A 25,977-nucleotide genomic window follows, 5' to 3' on the forward strand; every position below is an offset into this window, starting at 1 on the left:
TTAACCACCTTATATTTTATTAATTTGCGACCATATCTTTCTTAATCTTTACCTATTATTACTTTACTGAACGCATCAACGGGCAACAAATGTCTTGTATTTTATGTATTATAGATTATCTAAAAGAATACTATATGTAAAGAATGTTTTTTTTTAAAATAAATTACAAAAAGGTAGAAATAAAAAATTTGAATACACTTATCATTCCCTTTTAATTTTTTATTTATCTCCTTCCCTATAATATTATCTCTGTTACTTATCGCATTGCATCTTAGGCGGAATCCCATACAACCTGTAGGCATATGAGAGGCAGTTGTCCTTTAACGATTGATGTTGGGTCTGAGTCTGCGCACCGGCAGAACCGGGTCCTATGCGGTCCAGTCTCTCGCGATCTTCATCGATTATTTCGTTCCTCTTGCCCCTCTATCAAAGATCCATATTGCATAGCACTCTTCAAATCTTCTGGTTTCAGAGTAGGATTTAGGAGTGGGTTTGAGTGAAATCATAAATATAGTTTCCAGTTTTCCAATAAATACTCGTCTATTACTGCATTGACACCTTAGACTTATTTTCATTTAGCCAGACTGACGAACGCACCGCCTTATGTACCTGCAGCTCGGAAGGAAAACACCCCTCACACAAAACTAACAATATACACACCACAGCACAACCAAACTATGGACCGCTCGGACCTAAAAGAAATGCTCTCTTCAAATTTTTACACACTCTATCACCACTAGTACATATAATCCTACACCAATCACATACTATCATACAAGCATGAGTACGAAGTGTTTATAGACACACACCTCTACCCTTACATAAAAAATAATACTAGTTTTGGCAATAGAGTAGTATCTCTTTTTTAGATCTTTGGGGTAGCCTTGAAAAGGGCAGTTTCGTTTTAAGGGTTTTGGCAATCTCTTAACGCCTGAGATTACGTTATCGTTACGGGGCATGCTTTTCTACAGAATACGGCCTGCTTTCTTCGGAAGGAGAAGGGGAACTCCTTGGTGTCCACTCCATAGTCGACAAAGCCTTTATCTTGCTCCTGCTGTTATTGTTGCTGCTGTTCTCTCTGCTACTGTTTCTGAAGTCTGTACTTCTCTGTCCACTCTTCTTGCTCCTTTTTGATTTCTTCTCTAACGACCTCATCTGTGAGGTCTTGTGCCGCCTTAATCATTCTTACATTTTCTATCACTTCTGGCTTTAGCATAAGGTTTTGCCTTACACGATGTAAATTCACATGGACATCGTTCAGCATGGCTAATTTGGAAGTCATCTTCACTGTTGACGAGTCAACAATGGATGATCAGACTAACTGATCTTGGATTAACGTTGCTTGCGCCATTAAGGCATTCGCGACGGGTTTATGCCCGCAAAGCGGTCTAATTAATTAATTGGGGCGGGGGGCCACAATTCCCTATGCATTTATGCTTTCAAAGTGAGCTAATTGATTCAGCGTACAGGTCGAGTAACAATTAAATCCCTGTCGACTTGTCTGTAAGCTGTAGTAAGTGGGAATCGAACCAACACGCACTCAATTTAAATTAATGTCTGTCTGCAGCAGATCAAGACACCGAGCCTGATTGGACACCCCAGTCCCGTTCTTGCAAGTTCAACGGGGCACATGGTGTTTGACGAGTGAAAATCGGTCCACACACTCGTCTTTGAAGATCCGAACAAGGAGTGGAAGAAGGAGACTCGGATGGAGACACCAAACTTCGCCCGGAACTTTCCCGAAACGCAAGGCAGTACTTGATCATAATTTATGCCCAGTTCCCTTTAAATGGGGCAAATCATATTACCAATTTTTTGTAAGCCACAATCGTAATTAGAATCACGATTTTAAGTATAAATTCTCCCATCTTAGATTTTAGTTTTAAATATACAATGTGTACATATTTTCTTACATATAACAAATATAATAGGTCTAAGAGACCAATCAATTTTTGGATGTACACTTAGGAAATATGGTTTTAATTTAGAACGGCGGTCAAAGGATCATATTAGGTTAACAAAAAGTATCATCGAATTGGGATTTCAAGCCAAAAAAGAAATCCCTTAATAAGAGGCAATTATTTGGTAGCCCTTATAAATTCTGAGATTAAACGTCTTCCAATAACAGGAGTTCTTTTAACTACTCAGGCGGTGTGATTTTCTTCCTGGTGCGTCCCTCAGTACTCTTTGGCAGAAAAAGGTCCGCAACTATTAGGTCCTCCCATTCTGGTCTCATTTGGAGTTTACTGGTTTTTAAACTGTAAACTTTGTTCAGCTCGTTAGTCATGACTATCGCTAGTCGCCCCGGTGTGTTGCAATACTTATCACCAAGCGTGAATACGTTTGCGCTTGCCTGGTTTGCAAGTTTTTGATTATGTTTGTTGAGTTTACCCTCATAGATTTCTTTCTTCTTCATTTCAAGCACTACACTGAGATCTTCTATGTAGTTACGTGTATGATTAGGGTCATCTAGGAAGGCGCTCAAATCTCTTTCCTCAATCGTGTTGAAGATGTAGTTCCAGGTCGGCCCTTTGTTCAACTGAAGTTTTACTATGGGTAATACTTGCTTTGTACTGTTTTGTGTTCTTCTTGTGTGGTTTGTAATGGAGTTTGTAAAAGTGCATGTGTTTTCTTTTCTTGTTGTCTTCGATGGTGCAATTGGTAGTCCTGCTGTCACTGGAGTTGATATAGTCGTTGTTGTACTAGTCGCTCCAGCTTTTACTTTCTGCCTTGTTTTAAAATTTTCCGTTGGAATATTTGCAGCTACTGATGTACCCCTACCAGATTCTGTAGCTTCAGCAGTCATTTCTCTTACGTTCGATATAGTTGTGGATGTTTGCAAAGTTTATGTTGCTGATGTGGTGAGTGATGTTGTTGCTACTCGCGCTCACGTTTGCTCCTGTTTCCTAACTGCCTCGGTTTGTTTCTTTCTAACAGAGACTAATAAGGAGTCGACGGATCTACAGACCTTATCGTAGTCCTCTTGTGGTGATGTTTCCTCGACCGTTCGTATAGTCTCGACTGGAGGAGTTATGGGCCCAATACTAGTGCCTTTCCTGGCAGGGGCGTCTTTTAATGGCTGGGTCTGCATCTCTGGCTTCCTCTGCCTTACTGTCGCTCTCCCACCTGTCCATGGTACTTGACTTGCCTTGATCTTCTTGGGGTGCTATATCTCCAATGTGTGCTGTTTGCGTTTTGTTCCCAGATAAGAAGTAGAGTGGTCCCCTTCGCTTGAGACCTTAGGCTTCACCATAAGGCAATTCTTAGACCTACACCAAAAATAGTGCTCAAAGTTTGCTCCGGGATTAATGCTTCCATCGCTGACTGTAATTACACTACGTCTTGCTTGTTCCTTTGCTACTCGTCGACTATGGTCATGATGATGATGATGCTGATGATGAAATTAAATTGAAGTTGCTTTCGCCTATCGGTCATGCGCGACTGGTTTATGCCCACAAAGAAGACTCTTTAATTGTTTGTGAGAGGGGAATTAGAGCCACTCTTCTCCACGCGTTTTTGCGCACAAAGAGTGACCTTTAATTAGACCAACAAGTTGCGGGACAATAATGTACCAAACGACTTGACTTGGGGCTAAAATGAGTGGGAATGGACCCAACACACACTCAGTTTAAATAAATGTCTGACTGAACTAAACTTGGATTATCGTCGTTTACGCCTATAAGATATGCGCGACGTGTTTATGCACGCACACCGGGCTAATTAATTAATCGCGGTGGGTGGGGTGGGGAATGAAAGAGAGCCTCATCCCTCAGCTCATTTGTGCATACAAAGTGTGCTATTTAATTCATTCAGCCAACAGATCGTTTGACAATAAAGTCCTAAACGACCTGTCTAAAGGGCTTTGATGAGTGGGAATGGACACAACACACACGCATGCCGATGAAATGCCTGTCTACTGCAATGTGCGACATCGAGCTGATTGGGCAATTCTCATATGACGTCACCCCGGTTCCGTGCATACATGCTCTTCGGGACACCTGATTTATAGACGAAAGGGAATCGACCCGCACACTCGTTTTTTAAATGCCTGAGTTGGCAGGGAGGAAAGGGACTCAGAAGGATACCCCAAACTACAGCCGGAACGTACCTGAAACGCCATAAAATAATTGCTATCAAATTATACCCGGTTATCTACATAATGGGTGAATCCTATTACCTATTTTGTGTAAGCCACATTTATAATTATAGTCGAGCTTTCTAGTTATTAATTTTCATATCTTCGATTTAGATCTAAAGGAACATAGTGTACATATTTTCTTATTTAAACCAACAAAAATAGGTCTGAGAGACCAATACAATTTTTGATTGTCAAATTAGGAAATATGGTTTTAATTTAGAACGGTTGTCAAAGGATATTATTAGGTTATGAAATAGCATTATCGAATCGAGATTTCAAGCCAAATTGAAATCTTTTAATAAATGACAATTATTGTTAGGCCTAAGAAGGGCTGAGGTTACACCTCAGAAAACGGGATTAGGAACGGCTATATGTCTTCTGGAGGGATGAATTTCTCCATTTTCCATATTTTGAATCCTCCTACACCGGATAGATCTCCCAGCATCAGAAGGTTCCATTGGTGATGTTTTGCATTTGGCTGTGTCTGTACTCCGTGGTATTTAAGAAGCTCGTTTATTAGCATCGCTATAATTGGAAGTGGGCAGTCATAAAACTGTGTACATCGGATGCTGATGTCATTAATGGATTCTTTTGCATCCTTGTATTTCTTTACGAATCCTTTGCTTTTAAATAATTTGCTGAGCTTCCATGATTGCACTGAGGGCGTTGGCTAATAAATGGATACATCAGCGTTGTCTAATATATATGCTATACCCTAGATTTCCATTTGGTGAAAAATGTTATTTACAACGGCTGCTTGCTGATGCGTATCTAGCTGTGGCTTGGTTTGGCTTCTTCGTGTTTTAGGTTTTCGTCTTTTCTCAGATTTATGAGCAGCGTGTGTTTAATCGCGCATGCTGGTTATCCAGTTTATGGCTTGTTTATACCAGAGGTTTTCAGCTTGGTTGCTGGAGAATCTTGCTAGTGTATCTGTATATGTTGGTAGTTCTTGGGAATACTCACTAGGTCTGTTGGCAGATTTTGTTTCTACAGTTACTCCGCTTGTTTGTTTAGTTAGTCCTGCCTTTGGGGTTGTATTTAAACTCGTGTTTAGTTGTTGGATTGGAACGGGTGACGTTGCTGCTAGTACTGGTCTTGTTTCTTTTATTGTTGGATTATATATTATGTTCAGCGAAGTTGATATTATTGATGGTATGTTTTCCTGTTTCTGGGTGACGTCAATTGCCATTGACTCCGTTTCTCTCACTTGTTGACTTAAAATCACCTCTCTGCCCCTCTCGATTCCCTCTTGTCCAGTTTGGATTCAACTTTCTTCTATTCTCTCTGAAGCTGTTGTAATGTTTTCAGTTGAAGGCGATGTTGTTGCTGCTCTTAAGGTCGTTCCGTGAGTGGGAGTCGATGTAGTGCCGACACTGGGAGTCAATCGTGGTTGCAAGGTTGTATTTTGCAAGTGAGAAATTTGCTTCCTCTGTCGTGCCTCATTTCGTCTTATTAGTGTTGGTTTTCGTTGGTGTGCACTTCTATTACTTCTGCTGGCATTTGTCCAATTATTTCTGCTGGCATTGTCATCCCATATCAGCAATAGCATTGTACACTTGCCTGACCTCGAAGGCTCCATCCAGTAGCGATTTGGAGGTTAAGCCCCCTTATCGAGTTAAATGCTTGTTGCGGGGACAATGCTTCCATCTCTGACTTTAGTTAATGATGATATTACTGCTCACTACTGTGTTAATCGACGAATTGAATCAATGTCTGTCTAGTACCCGCACCGCTTATGTGTCTCAAGCACGGACGCAATAGAAAACATACCTTCGTTTTTTCCAGGAGCGCTAGAGCTAACATAATCATGAGGGATATAGAGAGGTTAAAGAGCATATATATTTATACACTATCTATTTTGTTAAAAATAAGAGACACCCATTTGTCTTCCACAATACAACATATATTTTCATACTCAACGAATCAACAAACAAACAATTAATACTACAACATTATAAAAATTTAAAAAGGAACTTGTTTATATGGCTGACATTGTTATGAAGTCAATGCGACTTCCACTGATTTAGATGATTGGGCCATTGATGTGCATTACGTTTCCTAGCTAGAGACAGGAGATATCTATAATGGTCACAAAACCATCTTTCGACTTTATCATCGTTTTTAGAAGAGGCACGATCAAATGAAGTCACTGAATGTTTTAACGGATATCCAAGACTACGTTGACGAAGAACATACACACAATATTGACCACACGCCATGGAATCTGTGCCTTGTAATTTCACACTTTTTAAGCGCTTCGTCTTGGTATTTCGTCTCATAAAGTCAATGGTATTGTCTTCCAAAGGCGGTAATCCATGACAGTCAAACTAATCCACAGTGTGATCGTTGGGTAAGTAGACGGCTACCCAGTGAGTTCCTGAGAGATGACTGTCGTCGGTGTTGATGACATACGATTAATGGTCTTTAGGTTTGCAATGAGGAAGTTCATCTTTAGCGCACACAACCGGATTCCATAAGGCGGTGTACAAACTCCCGGGTATCCAGTTTTTTTTCTTTCACACATAATGATGAGTCATCAATTTATTCCTGACCTTTTGCTTGAAAATCTCTGTCTAGTAAACGATTCTTCGCTTCGTCTCCGTACTCTATGGAAAGAGAGCTGTTATGCGACGGATCTCCAGAGAAGTCAAACGAGGGAAGGTATGGTCACACAAGTCCTAATACCACTGATGCAACACAGTTTCGTACGAGATGGGACCCCAAGCGTCATCCAGATATTCATCCAATTGTTTCTTCTTGGCTATTCATCATGCATTTGTCGTGTTGAACTTGACTGGGATGATCGTTTTGACATCCCCAACAATGTTAGTGGGTCAACTCTGTAATTTTCTCTGCCAGGTTCTGAGTAAAACAGGAAACTAAATGTTCTTCTTGTGCTGGCCATCTTAACATCGTGATGTCCTCTTCGTCTTTGTCTTTTTATGTGGATTCAAAGACTTCCTCTCTTTCCATCTCCAAAGAAGCTCCATAGTCCAAAGAGGAATAAGAGTCTTCCATAGTATCTAATTGTCTAGAATCACTTCTTTCAGACAGTTGATTTCAAACGTATTGTCTAAATCTGCATACATGATGACGTGCACCGTTCTTTAAACTGGTAGAGCTTCTTCAAACTGAAATTTCACACAAGTTGACCGCATTTTATAGAGTGGAAATGTCCCTCGTCGCTCCCTTGGTCAGGAATAAAATCAAGAGCCCTCAAAGCTTAACCTCCTGCATAATGTTTGTACGAAATACCGTGACTACTGTTTTTCCCTAACTTCTTCGTGGATTTATACAGTGACAAGTACGATCTCAAATAATTCTTCTAGGCAAAGTTATGTTCGAAATTTCTGGTACACAAGGTCTTGCCATCGCGACTGGCTTCGATCTTTTACACTTTGTAATGCTTAAATTCGAAAAGTTTTTTAGTAGCGGTTTAGTTGAAGGCTGCATTCTTGACGATGCTGAGGAATAAACGTTTGGGTAACTGTCCCTGGAACAGATAATCTTCGATCAATGATCACTGTCCAGCGGAAACGGTGAATGTTTCACTTCCACTCGTTGTATTGGATACTTGGTAGTCATTCTGTCCGAAGTGTGATTAATGTCGTTTTGCACTTTATGTAACACTTCCACGCGTCTCATGTAGAGTCTGGCTTCTTAGATGATGGTTTTGTACTCGTTTGCATTGATCATCAAATGGAAAATGGTACTGTTTCGATTCAGTCTCATTGCGGACATCCACCCCGTTCAGCAAATACTTTTTTTGCGACCGCATGTCTAGCAGCAAACGATCCATCAGTTCTAAACGACTTCCTTGCATGATATTCTTTCTTTGGTCGTTAAAGCCCACATTGTGAGGATTGCCAGCTTCTGTCACGACCGTGTCGTTGAACATGTCCTCGCCTGCTGTATCAGGTTTCGATACTGCTCAAGCATCCAGATAAGTGTTCTTGGCGTCTTTTCCGTACCTCAAGAGATTTTCTAGGTACGCTAGGTAAGGGTAAGTATCCATACTGCTGCTGACCAGTTTGTTATTCAAGTACAAATCCACATCGCTGAACAAGGAATGCATGAAATTGTTGATGAGAGCTATTCTAGCATCGGCTACTGGAGCGATGTCGTCCGTTTTGAGAACTTTGACTTTCAAGTACAAGTAAATGTCATTCAGATCGATGTAATCTTCGGACTTTCTTTTGATTTTAAATTCAATTTGAGCTGAGGCCGTTTAAAGAGGAGATGGGATGAAATTCCACCCATTGGGATTCTTTCATCGTCAAAACGGCGTCGTTCAAGGCGTGCAATTCTCGCGTCACTACCGGTTTCAAGACGTGTGCCACCGAAAAAAGCTCTGATTTCAGCATATATCCAAAAGCATGACTTCGTTGTCGCGCGACTCCTCGGTACACAGGATACATGACTTACAAGTCGCTAGAGAACCGTTTTCGAAAATGGAGTTTCACCATGACTTTCCGCTTGAGAATGAAATATTGTGTCCCAGATCTCCTTTTATACCAATGTTGAAACTGTCGAACTACAATTTACTGAAAGGTAAATAGTGAGGATATATACATTTGCTGTGACCGTGATAGGTGTTTCCACCTTCCTCGTCATGAGGCACGGCAGAATCCACTTTGAAGGGAATGACTCACAGTAATTGTGCAGATGTGTGTCCCATCACGTTGTACTTCACCATATCGGATTACACAAAGATCAAATTCAATCCTTCGCTCAGTTCTACAGGGTTACAAAATAACTTAAAAAACCGGGTATTGATGAAGATATTAATGGCAGGGGAAACTTTACCATTATCTTTTTGCATATTCTCTCCACCCAAAATATCAAACTACATTCATTAAAAGTAATGGACAACGTTTCGGCATCCGTATATTTTATCAGCAGGCTACGAGCAATTTTGTTGTGCTCAACTGTGACATTTCCTTTCATTTTGTCCAGAGCTTTACCAACTGAAAATGTTAGCAATCGTTTCCACTAGATGTTGATCATTAAAATAATAATCTGCAGGAACGTTCATCACATAATTGCTCAGTGGACGATGGCGTTTTGTTTCTCTAAAAGCCAGGATTGTTTTCATTCAATTGTTCTTTTACTTATGTACTCCGGATTTGGACCCAAAATTTGTGTGGAATGAATGAGGTCGACCAAAACCACTTCCTAATGAGCTTCGTGATCCAGCTGGATGGCCTGAGGTAATTGGGCCGTGAAACAGCAAAAGTTTGTGTGGGGAAACACATCCATGGAGCTGTCACTGGGTAATGTTAAGTAAAATTGGTTATTCATAATACCAGAGTTTTTCTTTCCCTGGAGTCACTCAAGTTCAAAAGAGTGTCCAAAAGAGGGTTGTTGTGGCTGTTTGGGGGCTGACTGGCGTTGCTCGCAATGCTCCTGTTGTTACTGGCAGAGTACTTCAGGGAAGGCTTAGGTAGACGGTAATCAAGAAAACTGCTCAGCAAAATGGTCCGCAATTGTTTTTCTTCTTTTTGCAAACTCAAATTGGCAGTGGCGCACCGATCATACAATACATCACAAAGATTTGGCAGAAAAGGACGATTTGCGTTTTAGGAACACGTTCTCCACACCACACATACAGGAGTTGCTTTTGCAGATCTTGCAGAGAAGACATCGGATAAGGAGTGTCGCTTTTGCTGCTGATGCCGTGTTGAATGGCATGATGGTCACTTCTTTTTATAGCCGATGACTTGCGTCGATCCAAGAATCAAAACTCGGAGGATATCAGTTCCATCACACTTTCTTTTCCTTGACACTTCGATCGAGAATGTTTTCCATGTCGTACACTTCGTATTCTTTTTTGGTCACTCATTGTAACTCGGGCAAGTAGTAAGTTCCTTTAACACTTCATCGCTCATGTCTTTAAATTTATAAACGGGAGGATGACGGACACGCACTCGTTCAGTGACACGAACCAATTTGGTGGTTCGGTTGGGTAAGTAATCTTCGTCAAAAGTGCGTTTGGTTTTGCCAATGCGTACCCAATCTTCAGCCATCAATAGTCCCGGTATGTTGGGGACAGCTGTCGGGGACGTACCAAACTTACGCTCAACCACGGCTACTTCGTTGTTGTGTGTCACTTCTTCCGGGCGCATCCGATGCTGCGATGGTAAGATTTTTTTGTAAGTGTTGACCAGGCGTTGTAAGACGTTGATGTACTTGAGAATGTGTTGATGAGTAAAATATTTCCACATGCGTTCTCTCAAGGTGCGTTGAAAACGTTCCACGATGCTGCTTTGATTTTGAAATTCTCGGCGGTAAAAATCGAATATTTGGAAAAGACGTCGATGAAACAAAACAAATAGTAGTAGCCACGATTGTAGGTGGCCAAATGAGAGACATCGTCTAAATCGGCTAGCAATTGATGATCGATGCCCTCCACTTGATTGCGAATTCTGGAAATTTTTCTTCGAATGGGTTTGTGTAACATGTACGTGACATGTTCTTGTAACCGTCCTTGCCCTTGAGGTAAACGTACACTTTTAGTCGTGTTTTGGCAGCACGATACAAATTTTGAACTCCTGCGTAACCCGCAGGATAGACTGGATCGTAGTAAATTCTAGCTAACAGATTCCTAATTAGAACTCTCCTTCTCTAAGTCACCCAATGTTCACTGATGCTACTCCTGATTTTGTGAGGTGATTTGGAAACGGCTTGGCGTGTATAACGTGCCACATGAGTAGAAGTCGAGGGTGGTGGTGATGGTGGTGGTGGCATTGGAATTTTTTTTCTTGCTTTCTGTTTTCGCTGCTGGCTTTCCTTTTTACTTTTTCACTTCTGTCCAAGGTGGAGTCGACATCATCTTTTTAACTCAAGCTTTGAGATCGCATTGGGGAGTGGGGGAAGGGGTCAGCAAGGACGCTGCGATCTCACTAGAGATTGGAGGTGGTGACGGTGCTTGGAAGACTTCTCGTGCGTTGTCTTCCTCTTTCATTCATGTGACTGCGTCTGTCTTGGTGACAGGCGGTGCTGGTGGTGGTGGTGATGGCGATTGACTTTTCATCAGGGTCTTGAAACCTTTCACAGTAGGTTCAGCTGTTTCGTCTAAACCTGTCTGGTGAAAGAGTTGAAGACGTTGCAAGACATGGCCTTACTGTTGCGATTTTTCCGTTTCTTATAAATCGGTGCGATCCATCAACGATCGCAATTCGTGTTGTAACTGGGACGTGTCTAGTCAGATGAAGATTGGGAGGTAAATATGGGGTACGTTTTTCTTGCCAACGATGGAATTCCATCCATCGTTTGTAGGAATGTAAAGTCAGCTTTCGTCCTTCCATGAGATTCCAAAGTACACGTATTAGATCTTTTTCACAAAAGTGTTTTTCATCTTCTTTTTTTTTACATCTCGGACCCATGGGTAAATCAACTCCCATGACTCCTCACAGCATCGCTCCCGCCCGTCCTTTGATCTAGGGTCCTATCAACATGGGCAAAAATCCACCACGTAGTACCACCATCGTTTTCTTTTGACGTTTGGGTATTTTCCTTTTGACCATTTGTCGAAAAACGTGTCGATGTTTGGTTAAGTGTTCTTTATGATGCTTGGACAAAGATATCTTTCATTTCAAGACATTCAGGCAACTTTCACACACTATATCGATGATGTCTTTCGTGGATGTTTGAATGCGTTGTTTTCACATGGGTGATGGGGACTAGGACAGGACCGACAACACGTCCCTATGTTTAGCTCAACGAAGTGGATTCTTTTTTTTTTTTTTTTGTTTTTTGACAGAAGATGATGGTTTCTTTTTCTTTGGGGTGACATTTTTCTTAGTTCAGGAGCATAAAATACACAAAAGTCGATGACCTGGCACACGTCCTTTTGTCTTATTTTTTTAATCCTTGTAGTAGACCAAAATTTGTAAGTAGGGGTCTAGTGAACAAAGAGGAGTGAACAAATCATCCCCTTTACGGCAACTTCTTTTTCTTTTGAAGAGTTGGCATTTGCTTACGTGGACGACAAAGGTGTCGATGCTTGGCTAAGCGTTTTTCGTATTTTGGTCTAAACGACGAGATTGTCCTTTTCGTTTTACAGTTTTGGTAGGAGAGTGGTGGTATGCAATTATTGTGGGTGACATATTTGTTCGTTCAGGAACACAAAATAACTAATGTCATTCGTCTGGTACGGGTCTTTTTATACCGGAATGCATCGTCACTGATTGTCGGTTCGTCGTATCGTCTTCATGACAGAAATCACTCGAGGTTGAGGGTTTTGCAACGGACTAAATTGTGACAGTCCTTTCTTTGATAAATCTTTAAACTTCCCGATCTCTCTTGGACTTTGATTTTTGGAGATGGTACTTTTTAGCAGCTGCCGCTGTTACTAAACAGGAGGAGCTTGTGGCCTTCCGAGGAGAAGATCCTTGAGACAAGGGTTTCCATTTTTTCATCAAAGGGGGAAAGAGGGTTGTCAAATCGCGTTGAGCCGGCATCACGCGTTGAGCTAGCGAGGTGGAAGAAGTTGCTGATGCTGCTACTGGAGATGCGGTCACCGCAGGTCGTGGTTTGGGAAAGTAAGGTTGCGTTCGGGCAGTATTCCCTTTCTTGCGGGTAGAAGCTGTTTTCTTGGGACTATTCTTGGGACTTTCTTTTTCTGGGGTTGTGACCTTGTTTTAAAACTACTTCTCTTTTTATTCGTGGCACGTTTTGGCTGGGGAGAGGCTTTTTTCTTGAGGGTAGCTCTTGGGGCATTTATAACTCATTTTAAGGGGGATTTAATGATGACACCTCCTAGAGAACCCTACCTCCAGGTTTCAAAATGATTTGCTTCTTGGTTTGAGTGTCGATGCGGAGATCTGTCAGTTGCGACAAGGCTACTTTGTGTTTGTCAAAAAAGCGTTTAGGCTGATGATGGATGTGAAAGATGCCTTGAAGTATTTGACGTGGTCACCGTAAACCATGGTACGACTTCTTTGAGACTGGCTTCTAAGACACGAGCACGTATTGGTGGATTTTTGCGTGACTAAAGCCGTATAACGCACGAATTAATTTGACTGGAAAATGAGACTGATGGGATGTCGTTTTGACAATGTGTGAGACAGACCAGAAGTGTCGGAGGGTTTTATAGTGTTTTCTTTAAATCGACGGGGACGTGTATACAACAGTCCTCCGTCTTGGTACCAGTTGTGAAACCTATGGGTGTGAAATCGCAAATAATCGGTGGTGGTGGGGTTTAAATCAACGAGTAAATAGACGTGTGGAGTTTGAGTGGCATCATCGTACGCATGAGTCAGCCAAGGAGTTCCTAACTGTTTGGATAACACTTGCATTTGCGATTTATCTCTGGAACTTTTAAAGAACGTTTGACAAATTCGGTTTCTCTTGAACCACTCGGTCCAGAAATATGTTAAAGGGATTGCGAGGATACAGGGCCTCCTAACGTTATTTCGTCGATGAAGTTTGAAAGTCGAGGAAGAAATAGAAGAGACAAATGTAGCCATAGCGTAGGTGATCACAATTTTGAAACTATCAGAGACAAGATAAGAGTTGTTATAATTTTCAGGACACCTTTATTCCAAGTTAAAATTGGATACGAAGTACAAAACACATAAGCGCCAAATGACTAAGTACATGTTTAACGTGACCAGCAAAACGATCAAAAGGCGATATAAATAAGTCACTGTACAACTATTGTGACAAAGGTGTGGTGTCCAAGAGAAACTGTGTAATGTTTTTGGAGCCTCTACACTAGGCACCGTCTCACCTATTTCTTCCCGAAATGACCTTTCGGGGGTATCAATATTGACGAATGTACAGTCCTGAATGGTATGTTTTTCCTCCGTATCGGGTTCGTCTTCTTCTGGCACTTTGGCTAAGTCGTGATTAAAGGTTCAGACGTTTAACTGGACGTTTTAAGTTCACTTTTTCCTTGGAATTCATGACACAAATCTTTGCCAATATAATTCACTTCTTTCGCCCAGGCATTGAAACCAAAATTTTTCCAGTCACGTACATCTTTCCAGTAAGACTGTAAATAACAAGCTGTACACACTTTTCGTAAACATCCTTAGTGGTTAAAATTTCACGAATAAACTTTTCTTCAGAGGTCGAAAAATTCGGAGATGAAAGAGCAAGACTTTTAAAAGAGCGAATTTCATGCGTAATTAAAGGAAACACCATCATGTCTTTATTGTAGGTAATGTTCGTAAAAAGTCCACAAGGACTAATCTTTCTAGCTCTGAGCTTGTAGTTACAATGAACTATCGGTTTTGGACGTTTTCCCCTTATATGCTGGCCAATAATGGCTTGTCTGCATGGCAAAGTGAAGTAGCTGGGAAGCCGCACTCGCTTCTGGTACACAATTCGATAGTTTTTTCAAGGATCGACTGACGATATGGCGTGTTGGTAAACGTAAACTTTTGTGATGTTCGTAGGTGGTCACTCTAAAATCTCTATCCTCTACAGACCGCAACGCTTCTTCCAGCACACAAAGTTCACCATTTGACTCGAGCGATAATTTAGAGTCAATCCTTTGACTCTGCACTCGGTGTGCACTTCTTGATTGTCCCGGTATTCGTAACCGTAATTTGTAGGACCGCCACTAGCAAAATTTTGAATCTTGTGGATAGGGTGCGCGTCCGTCCAGGTTCCTTAACGGTCTCCTTCGATGTTAGGGTGACGGTGACCAAGACGATCGATGTAGATGAAACTGTCCGTGTCAAAGTATTGGAGGCGATCTTTTATTTGGTGTATGGCTTCGTACAATTTTAAGCGAGCATGGGCTGTCACGTAGGCCGCACTGATGGCATTTCAAAATTCGACGGCCTCGACAAACTCGAGTTCTTCTTTGTAGTTGACCATGATCAAGCCTTCACGAATGATGTCCATGTGTTTCATGTATTTGGTTTTGTCTTATTTCACCTGGAAGTAGTGGGATGGTTCTGTCAAATACTCCGTCTTGGGTAAATACGGTCGTTGTGCCGTTTATTCCCACAAACAATACATTATCACTTTAGGAAACAATCGCAGTCCTTCGTTTTCCTCCACGTTGTCTAAAGGCATACGTTCCTGGTCAAATAATTTATCTTTGAATTTCGTTTGGTCTTCGGGAGTCTGAGACCAGGAAGGATAGTCGCTGGCTTCTTGTTCCATTTTTAAAAAGGCATTCACGGAGTCCGCGAAAATGCCTTTCTGAGAATTTTCACCCTTGTGGTACTGTTCTGTTTTGTGAAAGTGGTAAATTTTGCACACTTCTAACAGCTGGTATCCCAGGTCCAGGGCTTGAAACAATTCCATGCTGACCCAGGGAATTGGTTAAAACGTTGTTCCTGAGTGTGATGACAAGGTTGGTCTTGGTTATAACTTTTGGCACAGGTGCTACACAAAGGAAACATAATTTTTCTAGGCAATGGTAAGGTAAAACGGGATGATACAAGTCCGAGGGAGGCAAGAGTTTGCACTTGGTTAATCATTCGTATTGCCGAATGTTGTCCAGGTTGATGTTTTCTGTCAGCAGTTGTGGGTACCCTGCGAGAAAGTGACAATATTTGCGCACGTAAGGATACAGCGAACACACGTCCAGATATTTGATTTCTTCTCCTTTCTCCTCGTTCGCGTGGAACATCAAACATGTGGCATTCGTTCGTCTTCCATACAAACTATCCCGTGGATCCAGAGGGTTCACTACCTTGTAACTTTCCACGATCAGTTTAACTTCGGGATCGGTTTTCAAATGGTGGTCATACTCGTGTTCCCACATTTCCGTGACTTGGTATCATTGCTGTTCTAACTTCAAGCGCCGCTGACAAGTGGCCTTGTACAAGTCTTCCATCGTACGTTTCAAAAACTGATTTTTAGTGTTACGATGAGGGTAACAGGTTGGATATCCGTGAAATAATCAACCGTTAAACTCGTAGACACTCTTAGGGTCTTCTAGGTCCCAACCATCCACCGAATACGTTCCGATGGTCTTTTCATCTCCTCCGTTTCTGCCATGTTGGATCCGTTTGTCTTCCTTGTCGCACAAGTAATGCAATCAGCGCAGAGCTTTGACCGAGTAACGACGCTAGACAAAGTTTGTCGTTTGAGGACACATCTCAGCCAGGGTTTCCAAGGGTACAATCGCTTGTAATAAACTAAGGAACACCCTTTAACAATGGTGCAGGTTTCTTTCAAGAGGTCGATCCCTCTGTGTTCCATGAACAGTCCTCAAAATATTCCACAGCATGGCCGTGAAATGTCCACGTTAGTACAACAATACTTTAACATTTCTTCCTGAAAGTCGAAGGGATCCGAGGCGTGAGAGTGTTCCATGGACAGAAAGCTTCTCGTTGTTCGGTGCGCCTATTGACGGGGTCGTAGTAGTGAGCATCAGGCAAATGCGATAGGACGGCGTGTTGATTAGTTTGGGTACTGAAAAAGTGCAGAAAATATCATATGGCCAGTTCTGTCATATCAAACGTTTTAGAAATTCGACTCAATGGTATGGCCATGTGACTCATCGAATCTTTCAACAGCACTTGTCCCGCTTGCATGAAAATGATTTTCCCTCCGTCCAAGTTGACTTTGGGAATTCGGTGCGTTGTTTCGTATAGTATTTTAGAAGAAACTGTTCATCCTACTCGGAGAAATTGTGAGCCATCACCATGGCATAGCGATGGCAATCTCCATAAAGTTCGACGTCATCGGGACTCAACGTCTCGTCGATATGACCTAAGATCAGTTGGGCAAAATCAGCCAGCGTGTTGGGTCCTCGAAAGATTTTTTTTCACGTCCTCCAGGAATCTTGTTACAGTGTGTGCAATGACAAAAAATCGGTTCTTGAATGCACTTATCACACGCTCAATGCGCCACGCACACATTAGGAATGCTGGTCTTTTGCATGCATTCGAAATCGAAAAAGATGAAATTCCCTTTCTTCTTCTTCTTGTCATCTTTCTCCTTCTGTGTTTGTGGGTATCTCTGAATGTAGCATTCGTGTTCCAAGTCCACTTTTTAGCGACAAATGGGATCGTTTCGTTCCTGAACAAATGTGTGCCTTGGCTGGTTTAAGTGTTGTTTAACAAGGAATCCCACCAATAGGCGATGAAACCTTTTGCTTTCTCCAGTGGTAAATCTGACTTGAAATCTTTAAACGTCACCATGTATGTGTAGGCTGTGCTTCTAAATTTTCTGGAGGAGCGTTTAACCGTCTCTTGAATGTGTTTATCCTTTTCAGGTGATAATGGTGACTTTTGGTTTGACGTAGACTCTCTTGGTTTGGTATCAGGCGTGGAAGGTGTAGATTCTGTCACGCACATGTCGTCTTCAAAATCGCTTGAATGGATTTGAACCTAGACGTCAGGTCGTGTGAGAGGCGATATGTCACGTTTCTGCCTCTTACTTTCTATTCCTTTCTCAATGAAATCGTGCGATCGTTACATCTTGATTGCAAAATGTCAAATGACTAAATTTTAAACGCCATATTTATATGTAGGGTGTCATCCTTATATATATGGTCAGTGTCTTCCCTCAGAGTATTCATTTCACTTTAAATCATTCAAGCATATGGAAGAGTCAACACAGAACGAAGATCAATGCTTTGCGAGACGTCATACGAAGGTTTTCTTCAGAGAAACCGACGCAATACTCCCCCTCCTTTCGAGATAAAAGTCGAGACACTGGCTATATCTGTCAGAAAAAAGAACATCGGTCTTCAGAATGTCCACAATGTCAAAGTGAGACAGGCGTCAAGAGAGACATAGGTTAAGATAGCCGTTATCATTGTCAGGAGAAAGTACATTGTTCTCCAGAATGCCCTAAGAAAAAGAGAACCGATCAAAGAAACAAGACGGGTAGAAGGAGATGGATTCCTAATATGATGATGTACCCTGCGAAGAGGAGGAAGAACCTATTCCCGTCCAGAAAGAGAAGACATGAAGATGAGAAGAAGAAAATGAGGAAGAAGGGGAAGAAAAACCTGTGACAGTGAAGAAATTCAAAAACGGAGAGGGCGAAAAGTAAAAAGTCAATGATCGTTTTAGGGATGGGAAATTTCATTAGCATTTCTACGAGAATAGACCAGATAGAAACACGTAAGTGTCTCCTGGTTTTGATTTCATATAATAATAAGGACTACACTCACACACATACATCGTGGGAAAAAAGGATTTAAGTTTTTAATTGATTTGGCAAACTTTGAGTAGTCACTCTTTTCGAGAGAAGTAAGTGGCCCTGAAAAGGACCGTTGGGTTGGGTGTTTGTTTATTTAAGAAACTCAGGAACGGGAGGCAGTGAGCTTTAACTGCCTTGTATCTTTGCCACGGCCAAGACATACGTCTTTACGAGATATTGTCGATGATTTGGTTGAGATCACAACTGCTGTTATCTCTGTCTCCTAAGTAGTGGGAGTGTTGAGAAAGTAGGACTGTTTGGCTCTCGAAGGTATTATTCTCTTGGGTCGAGTTAAATAAGTCTGATATACTTGTTTCAGACACCTTAACTCTGCCAAAATGTCTACAGATAACATGACCATTTAATTTTCACCATCCTTCTTCTCTACTATACCTCACTTCTTCTCTGCTTCTTAATTTTCTTGTTTCCTTCTTTCCTGTTCTTGTCGCTGTTACTGTTCAATGAGAAAGGTTTGTTCTGCTTTTTTCTGCTGTTACAAAAGTTTCTCCAATTCTTCTTCCCGCCTCTGTCTAAAATCCCCGACTTTCGGTAAAGAAGAAGGTCGCAAAGGTACTGGTACCGGAACAAATTCTTCAGAAAAGGAGAGAATATCCACTAAATCCCAATTAAAATCATTCTCTGTTGGACCCAGCACTGTAGTTGCTTTGCTAGCCGCTGCTATACCATCACTTCTTGTCTCTGCGGCCGGTGAACACCGATTCTTCGTCTTCTTACTTTCCGTAATGTTCCAACTCTGTCGCATTGATTCAATGCGCACAGAGGCTCGCGCGCCTATATAGGGTATGTGACGTCACAGGTAGCTCTCTTTTGATTGGAAGAGAGACTCCGAACTCTGACTAAATTTTGTAATGCGTGTTTGGATTGGTGAAAGAAGTCAATCCGTTTCTATCCGCTTTGAAACTATACATATCCGCGGATCACCTCATTCCATTCACCTGTTCTCGTGACAAGATGTGGACTAACGTTGCGTCGTCTACACTCATTTTGTCGATGCTGTTCATCCCAGACTAGCCTATGTATGTGACATCATCATGGGATATCACGAAGATTGCAGATACGGCCACTTGGAAACGAAGGGTCTATGTGGAGATGCAAGGCTGTCTGAAGAGAATCTTGATATGCGGACCGGATGTCAGACGAATTTTGAGGAAGAGAAAAAGACATTTGCGATATTCCCTATGTTAAATCAGTGGTGGCATCATAAAATCCCCAAAAGCCTTTTTCAAGGCCAATCCTTATCCTCGTAAAGATTTATACTATCTTCCCAAAAATTGTTTTGTCTTTCTATTTTATACGTGTTTGTTTGTATATATGTATGTATGTATGTATATATATATATATATATATATATATATATATATATATATATATATATATATATATATATATATATATATATATATATATATATATATATATATATATATATATATATATATATATATATATATATATATATATATATATATATATATATATATACATACATAGATATATATATATATACATACATATATATATATATATATATATATATATATATATATATATATATATATATATATATATATATATATATATATATATATATATATATATATATATATATATATATATATATATATATATATATATATATATATATATATATATATGCCTGTCTATGTCTCTGTTTTGTTTCTCCATATCAAAGTCTTGTCCCTAGACAGAACCACCCTGTTCCATTTCCCTCTTGTCCTTAGTCAGTCCCACCCATGTTCAAGTCCCCGTATCCCTCGACAATCCCACTACATTTTCAATTGTCCCTAGACAGTCCCAATTCATTTTCATTTGTCCCTATACAGTCGTAGTAGCTTGACCCTATCAAATTTGTCCCTATAGTACAACCCCCTGTTTTGTCCGTACGGTACAACCCCTCTGTTAACATTAAAATCCCATAGTCCATTCGGTATCCCCCTTCGCTACTACAGTGATAGGCTGTAAGCCTGTTTTGAGTATCTCTGTAACACGAATGAATAGTAATTCTGCAAAGCTATAGCCTAACTATTAATTTGTGATAAATTTTTTTCTGATTTGCCCCTATATTTCTCCTTTGTTTTCTCAGACGTTTGCTCGATTTTATTACAGATGGATCTATGTTAGGTTCTGGCACAGTGACACAATTAGTAGAGAGAAACATCCCTTTTGACAGTCAGCAAACTGTATAACCTGGGATTTTATTTAGCGTCAAGAGAGAACGCTTTGTTTCTCGAAAGAAAATCAAACGCAGGCGCAGTTTAGAAATAATGGATTGTTTGTCATTGGTTGCAGGATAAGTATTTATTAAACAGTGAGGATGAGCATTTCAGACTGAATGGAAGTAGAATCCTCTTCCATCTGATTCCCAATGTTATCGTTTTAAACCGGCATCTAAAACACAAATTATATGTACGACGAACAGAAGTCTCTAGCTAGAGGAGGAAACTAGATCACTCAGACTCTGACGAGAAACGCTGCCCAGTATACCATACAATGATATAGTTAAAAAAGTTGACTATTGTTGCTGGACAATGATACAGCATCCAAGACATATTCCAGGGTCAGTTAGCTAAACTATTGCCTGTTCGTTTTCTAAGTAATACATCATAGGTGTCACCAGAAACGGCTTGATGGTGCGTTCCAAACCCTCTTAACCTAAATTTATATACAATATTACTTGAAATCTTACACGACTCTGTTTGAATCCACTTCACAATTGGATAACAACTGTACACACACTTCCTATGATGACTATGCTGAAGTTGATGTTACACCAGATCAAAGTAGGGCTGAGGTTTGGTTTCTCTCTATAATATTTCGGAGAACTGAATGCTGGAAATTTAGTTTGCTCAAAACCTTGGAAAGTCAGTGAAAGTGATCTTGTTTGCAGAATTCGATGATACAATTGAACTAAACAGTTCCAGATAGTGATCCCTGATCATTACCTATAGAACACGTAGCCATGGATATTGATGATCCAGAATAGGAACCAAAATCACCATAGCCATAAGAAAGTCGACGTTAGAAGAAGAAGAAGAAAGTATTGGCTCAACGATCTGATCAATAGAAAGCCGTAGTGAAACGGTATATAGGCACATTACTAAAAGAATCATGCTACTGTCAAAAGACGAATATTACGGATGTAAAAGTAAACTGTCCCAGTCAAGTCTTATCTTGAGTAAGCTAGACCGGAGGAAATTGTTTCAAGATTTGCTACAACAGTCATCGATCGGGAACACACTGGACGGTTGTGATCAGCTTCGAAGATGAGGTCGAACATAAAATCTCAAAGGGACTGCTACAGATTCAAAACCATATCACAATAAACATGGAATCATACTTTGTAATTTCCAGTGATTTATCCAAATTCTAATGATAGTTATCAAGTCATACAACGTATTCTCGCATGATGTAGTTTTTAATGGTAGAGGAATCCATGGAACCCAGAGAAAACTACCAACTTTGAAAAGGCATATAACTAACCTATTTGTCAAGTTAGTGTAAAATTGCTTATTTAAGAAACATGTTAGCTCTTGCAATGGTTTGTAAAAATACAACTAGCAAACACCAAACTATGATCAGCAAGTTATGCATGAAATCATGTGTCAAAAACGTTCCACATCTTTGTGTTTATTGTGTCCGTATCAGTATTTTTTACTCAAGAAAGAGCCAAACCTTTACAATCATTTTTAAGTTGTTGGAGAACGCTACTGACGTTTTCTTATTCCGTATCACCGTTTTCTCAAACGAGGCAGGAACTACGTTTTCCACGACTTGGCTTGGTTACAACTAGACCGGCATGGACAACATGTCCTAGCCTCAATTGAGATGGAAAAGGAAATGAGTAGCATTCTCTGGACCAATTCTGAATCAACAAGTTTCAACAATTTGTCCGATCCCGCTCTAAATATTTGTTAAAATATTGTTGCCATTCCCATATTAAGTCCCTTTTAAACCTCTAAAAATGTCCAACCCAAAACAGTTCAACCTCTATCAGATTGGTCTCGGACACAAACTTTATAGTCATTCAGATGGTAAATTCTTCGCTGATGCAAAATGTGACAACTGTCTACTATCTGTAAATCACATATATGGGTCTACTCCCCCTCCTCCAGCGTCGAAGAATCAGCGTTATTGATAGTGATCGTAGTAACAATGAATGACTGTTTTATAAGCGCTCTATTCATATTGTGATATGCATGCACAAATCAGCTGGTCGAAACGTAATTCTTTTATGATTTAAGATGATCTATGATTCAAGATGGTGTTCGTATCAATAAAATTGATACATTAAGCAATTTGTTTTGTTTTTCCAATTCATTACAGTCATTTGGTTACATTTTCTGAAAATGATTGTTATTTACCCAAACTATCATTATTATAACAATTCCATTTTGATTGCTAGATCGCATATAGTCATGATCCGTATTGTCTGATGCTGACATGTCGACATCGTCTAGCAATCTAGATCAGATTACCTTGATGATAACTATACTGATATCAACTGTATGCTGATGCAAATATGTATGCATCCATTTCAGTGGTTATTCCTGCAGCAGCTGGTGGAGGAACTGGTATGCTGATCATTCTGGTCATTATAACAGTCGTATGCTGTCTAAGGTATGTACTGTCATCAATAAGCTTATTAAAAGGTAACCTTATTTATATCTATATATGTGATCTGGTGATATTAGTGCAAAGTTATCTGGCTTTCTATTTATCGTTTTCTTAATCATCTCTATGCATTTGAAATTCAGATTAATCTTTGGTGTTTTATGTATTTATAATATATTGGAGAAGATCGAAGCGGTAGGAGGACCATTGCAACAAAATGTATTGCTGTTTAAAAATAAACTGGGGTTATAACGGCATTAAGGGTTTCATATAACTGCTCATTGTATGATAACATTGTAAAACAAGTTCAGGACTACTGAGAGAAACCTTTAGAATTCTCCGTACAAGAAGTACATCAAAATAATGATTACAACCCGTCACATTTGTGAAATAAAAGACAATGATTCCCAGCAAGGAAATATAGGACTATCTGCTTGATCCATAAAATGTAGCCTATTTCTAGCCTCAAGCATGCCTTATCGAATATCTTCCATAAGTCGGAGAAGATACTAATCAGTTTATAGAGATCATGTTATTTCAATTTCTTTAGGTACTTTTGAATATTTACATTATTGTTAGGTTTAAATGTATTAGAAAATATATTTAAATGCCTTTGCGTTTAAACATCTGTTTGCCTATGGGGTTTATATTTGCCTTTGAAAAAGACTCATTAAGACTCAAAAGCCACAAGCTAGTTAGATACCAGTTTAGCACTGTTCGTTGTCAGTTTATTGCATTTATCTTAATCAATCCCTGACACACGTGATACCTTGCTGGATCGAATGTACTTGAAAGGACTGTTATTCGCGATATTGTATATATATATATATATATATATATATATATATATATATATATATATATATATATATATATATCATAAGTACTGAACATCCGTTGTCATGTTCATTCCCCTGTATGTGTCGTAGTCCGCTCTATATATGCATCTTTTTATGTATTGTGTGTGTTCGTGGCTTTCTGTGAAGCTTCTACGTGAACGCTCAAGCGTATGATGATGTATACCACTGCTTACATTTTGGTTGACAAGCAATGAAGGCAATGTAACGATCGTACACCATTTATTTATTATTGTTTTAGGAAGAAGAAGCAACCTGCAGAAACACCTATCTTCATGAGTGAAATTCACATGCCCGATGCCATAATAACAGATAACCCTACTTATGGCAAATATGTTGATGCCCATACCAATGCAGTCCCTCACAATGTTGCTCAATGTACCGGGGATGTATACGCTGTGGTAAACAAAAGAGGTAACTCAAACCTACTTCCGTCGTCTGAGGTCCCTCATGTACATGTTGGCGACACTGGGGATATTTATGCCATAGTCAATAAAGAAAATGGACAAGATATTCCAAATAGAGAACATTCACGTGGGAAAAGTTTTCAGTCTCATGAACAGACAAGAAGTAATCAAAATAACGATACATTATGCACAGCAGCGTCAACTGACTATGCTGACATAACAATAAATACCAATGGTCAAAGCGACCAGTACTAAAGATTGCATTGACTGTTGGTGGAGTTGAAATGACTAGCAGGGACGATAACTAGGTGATGTAACGTTGAGGTTTAACCTTCTGGGTTGTCATAAGGGAAACAAACAAGGCTCCAAGGTAATAAATATCGAAAAACATGCCACGAAGTAATAAACATAGGCAACTGTGTCACACAATTATTTAAATGTCAGGCATTACCTCTAACGTGTAACTTTCTTTAATTTATGACTTGTTCTTTTCTAACGTTTCAATTGTGATCGAACATGTAATATAATTTCATTCAGGAAAGGAAAGGAAATCGATGTTAACGGTAAATTTGATTTGGTGTGTAAACTAAACACACTAGTAGGGCGGCACATTCAATAAATGTATCTTCTTTAATACTTTAAAAATGCATCCTAATACAAAACCAGTTTACAAGCAAACATTTGTAGACGTGTAGATTTTCTTTTAGTTACATGCTGCCGATAATACAAAACTATTTTACCTTACGGAAATCCTTGTACCCGATCATAAGCGTACAGAGACACTAATGTTATATCTATTTAATTTGGATGTCTGTTTCTTAGTTTTAAGATTTTTATTTCATTACATGTTATTGTAATGTAATATTGGATGCTGAGCTTGAAATTGTCCAGGATTGAGTTCATTTCTTCTTGACCTAAATTACTTTTTTCTAATTCATTTATGTAAACAAATAATTATATCTTCATTATTATCTATGTGTATGAGCTTATTATCAGGATTATTATTCAGGTAAACAAAAAGGAGAAAATATGTTGATCAGATTCAGGGTTTTGGAGATTCCTATGTGAATATTGTAGGCTATTATGTTGTAAAAAAAAAACTCATTAGACCATTCTAGAAGGTTATTTTCCATTAGATAATATGTGTTTTAAAAAATGCTAATTGTGACCTAAAGGCAATCAGAGAACTATAGTATTTTGAGACCCTGAGGATTTTACCAGTCATGCTTTAATATCTAGCACTTTAAGTTGTATTATGTTGTGACCAGTTTGGGCTAAATTTTATTTTCTTCAAATTATTGAATTCAAGTGATTATTTTCTCTGAAATACAAAAGTGCTCTGATAAAACTCTTGGATAAAGACATTCACTGGAATTTATACTGAATTCACACCTGTAATAATATTTATGTGATTCAGCAAGGGACTGTTGACACTCAGCATTTCGCAGGCTATAACAGACAAATTTGGATTTCTTCAGGACTTGAACTGAGTTTTATTCAGGAATTTTATTATTAGGAATTGTGTCATTAATTCATGGATTATTTTGGGGTTTAATTGGTAATACCGTACGTTCTTATTTTCTCATTTTTCACTTTGAATTCTAGGGAAATAAAATATTTGTTAAATTTTACAAAGCTTGTTGTCTTCAATCTTTTATGTTACTTATTTTAACAGCATAGACTCGTGACACTAAATACAAAATACTTTATTAAAAATCACAATGTTGTTATTTAGTAAATATAATGACAAGTAAAATTAATCGAGTATGGTCTTTTTAATTCTCGAGCATCACTGGCTTTG

General features: G+C 39.6%; 1 protein-coding gene across 1 annotated transcript in view; it reads left to right on the plus strand.

Annotated features, from left to right (window-relative positions):
- LOC149776660 (uncharacterized) overlaps positions 1-25,811 on the plus strand; it is a 49,134-nt gene extending 23,323 nt beyond the window's left edge. Inside the window, exons 5-6 of the mRNA XM_089941201.1 lie at positions 22,840-22,918; positions 24,011-25,811. Coding sequence (XP_089797327.1) covers positions 22,840-22,918; positions 24,011-24,431 — 500 coding nt within the window. The 3' untranslated portion in view covers positions 24,432-25,811. The remainder of the gene's footprint in view (positions 1-22,839; positions 22,919-24,010) is intronic.
- Positions 25,812-25,977: the final 166 nt, after the last annotated feature.

The sequence above is a fragment of the Sinohyriopsis cumingii genome, chromosome 18 (genome assembly GCF_028554795.1).
Source record: "Sinohyriopsis cumingii isolate HCF-2022 chromosome 18, ASM2855479v2, whole genome shotgun sequence".
NCBI classification, from domain to species: Eukaryota; Metazoa; Mollusca; class Bivalvia; order Unionida; family Unionidae; genus Sinohyriopsis; species Sinohyriopsis cumingii.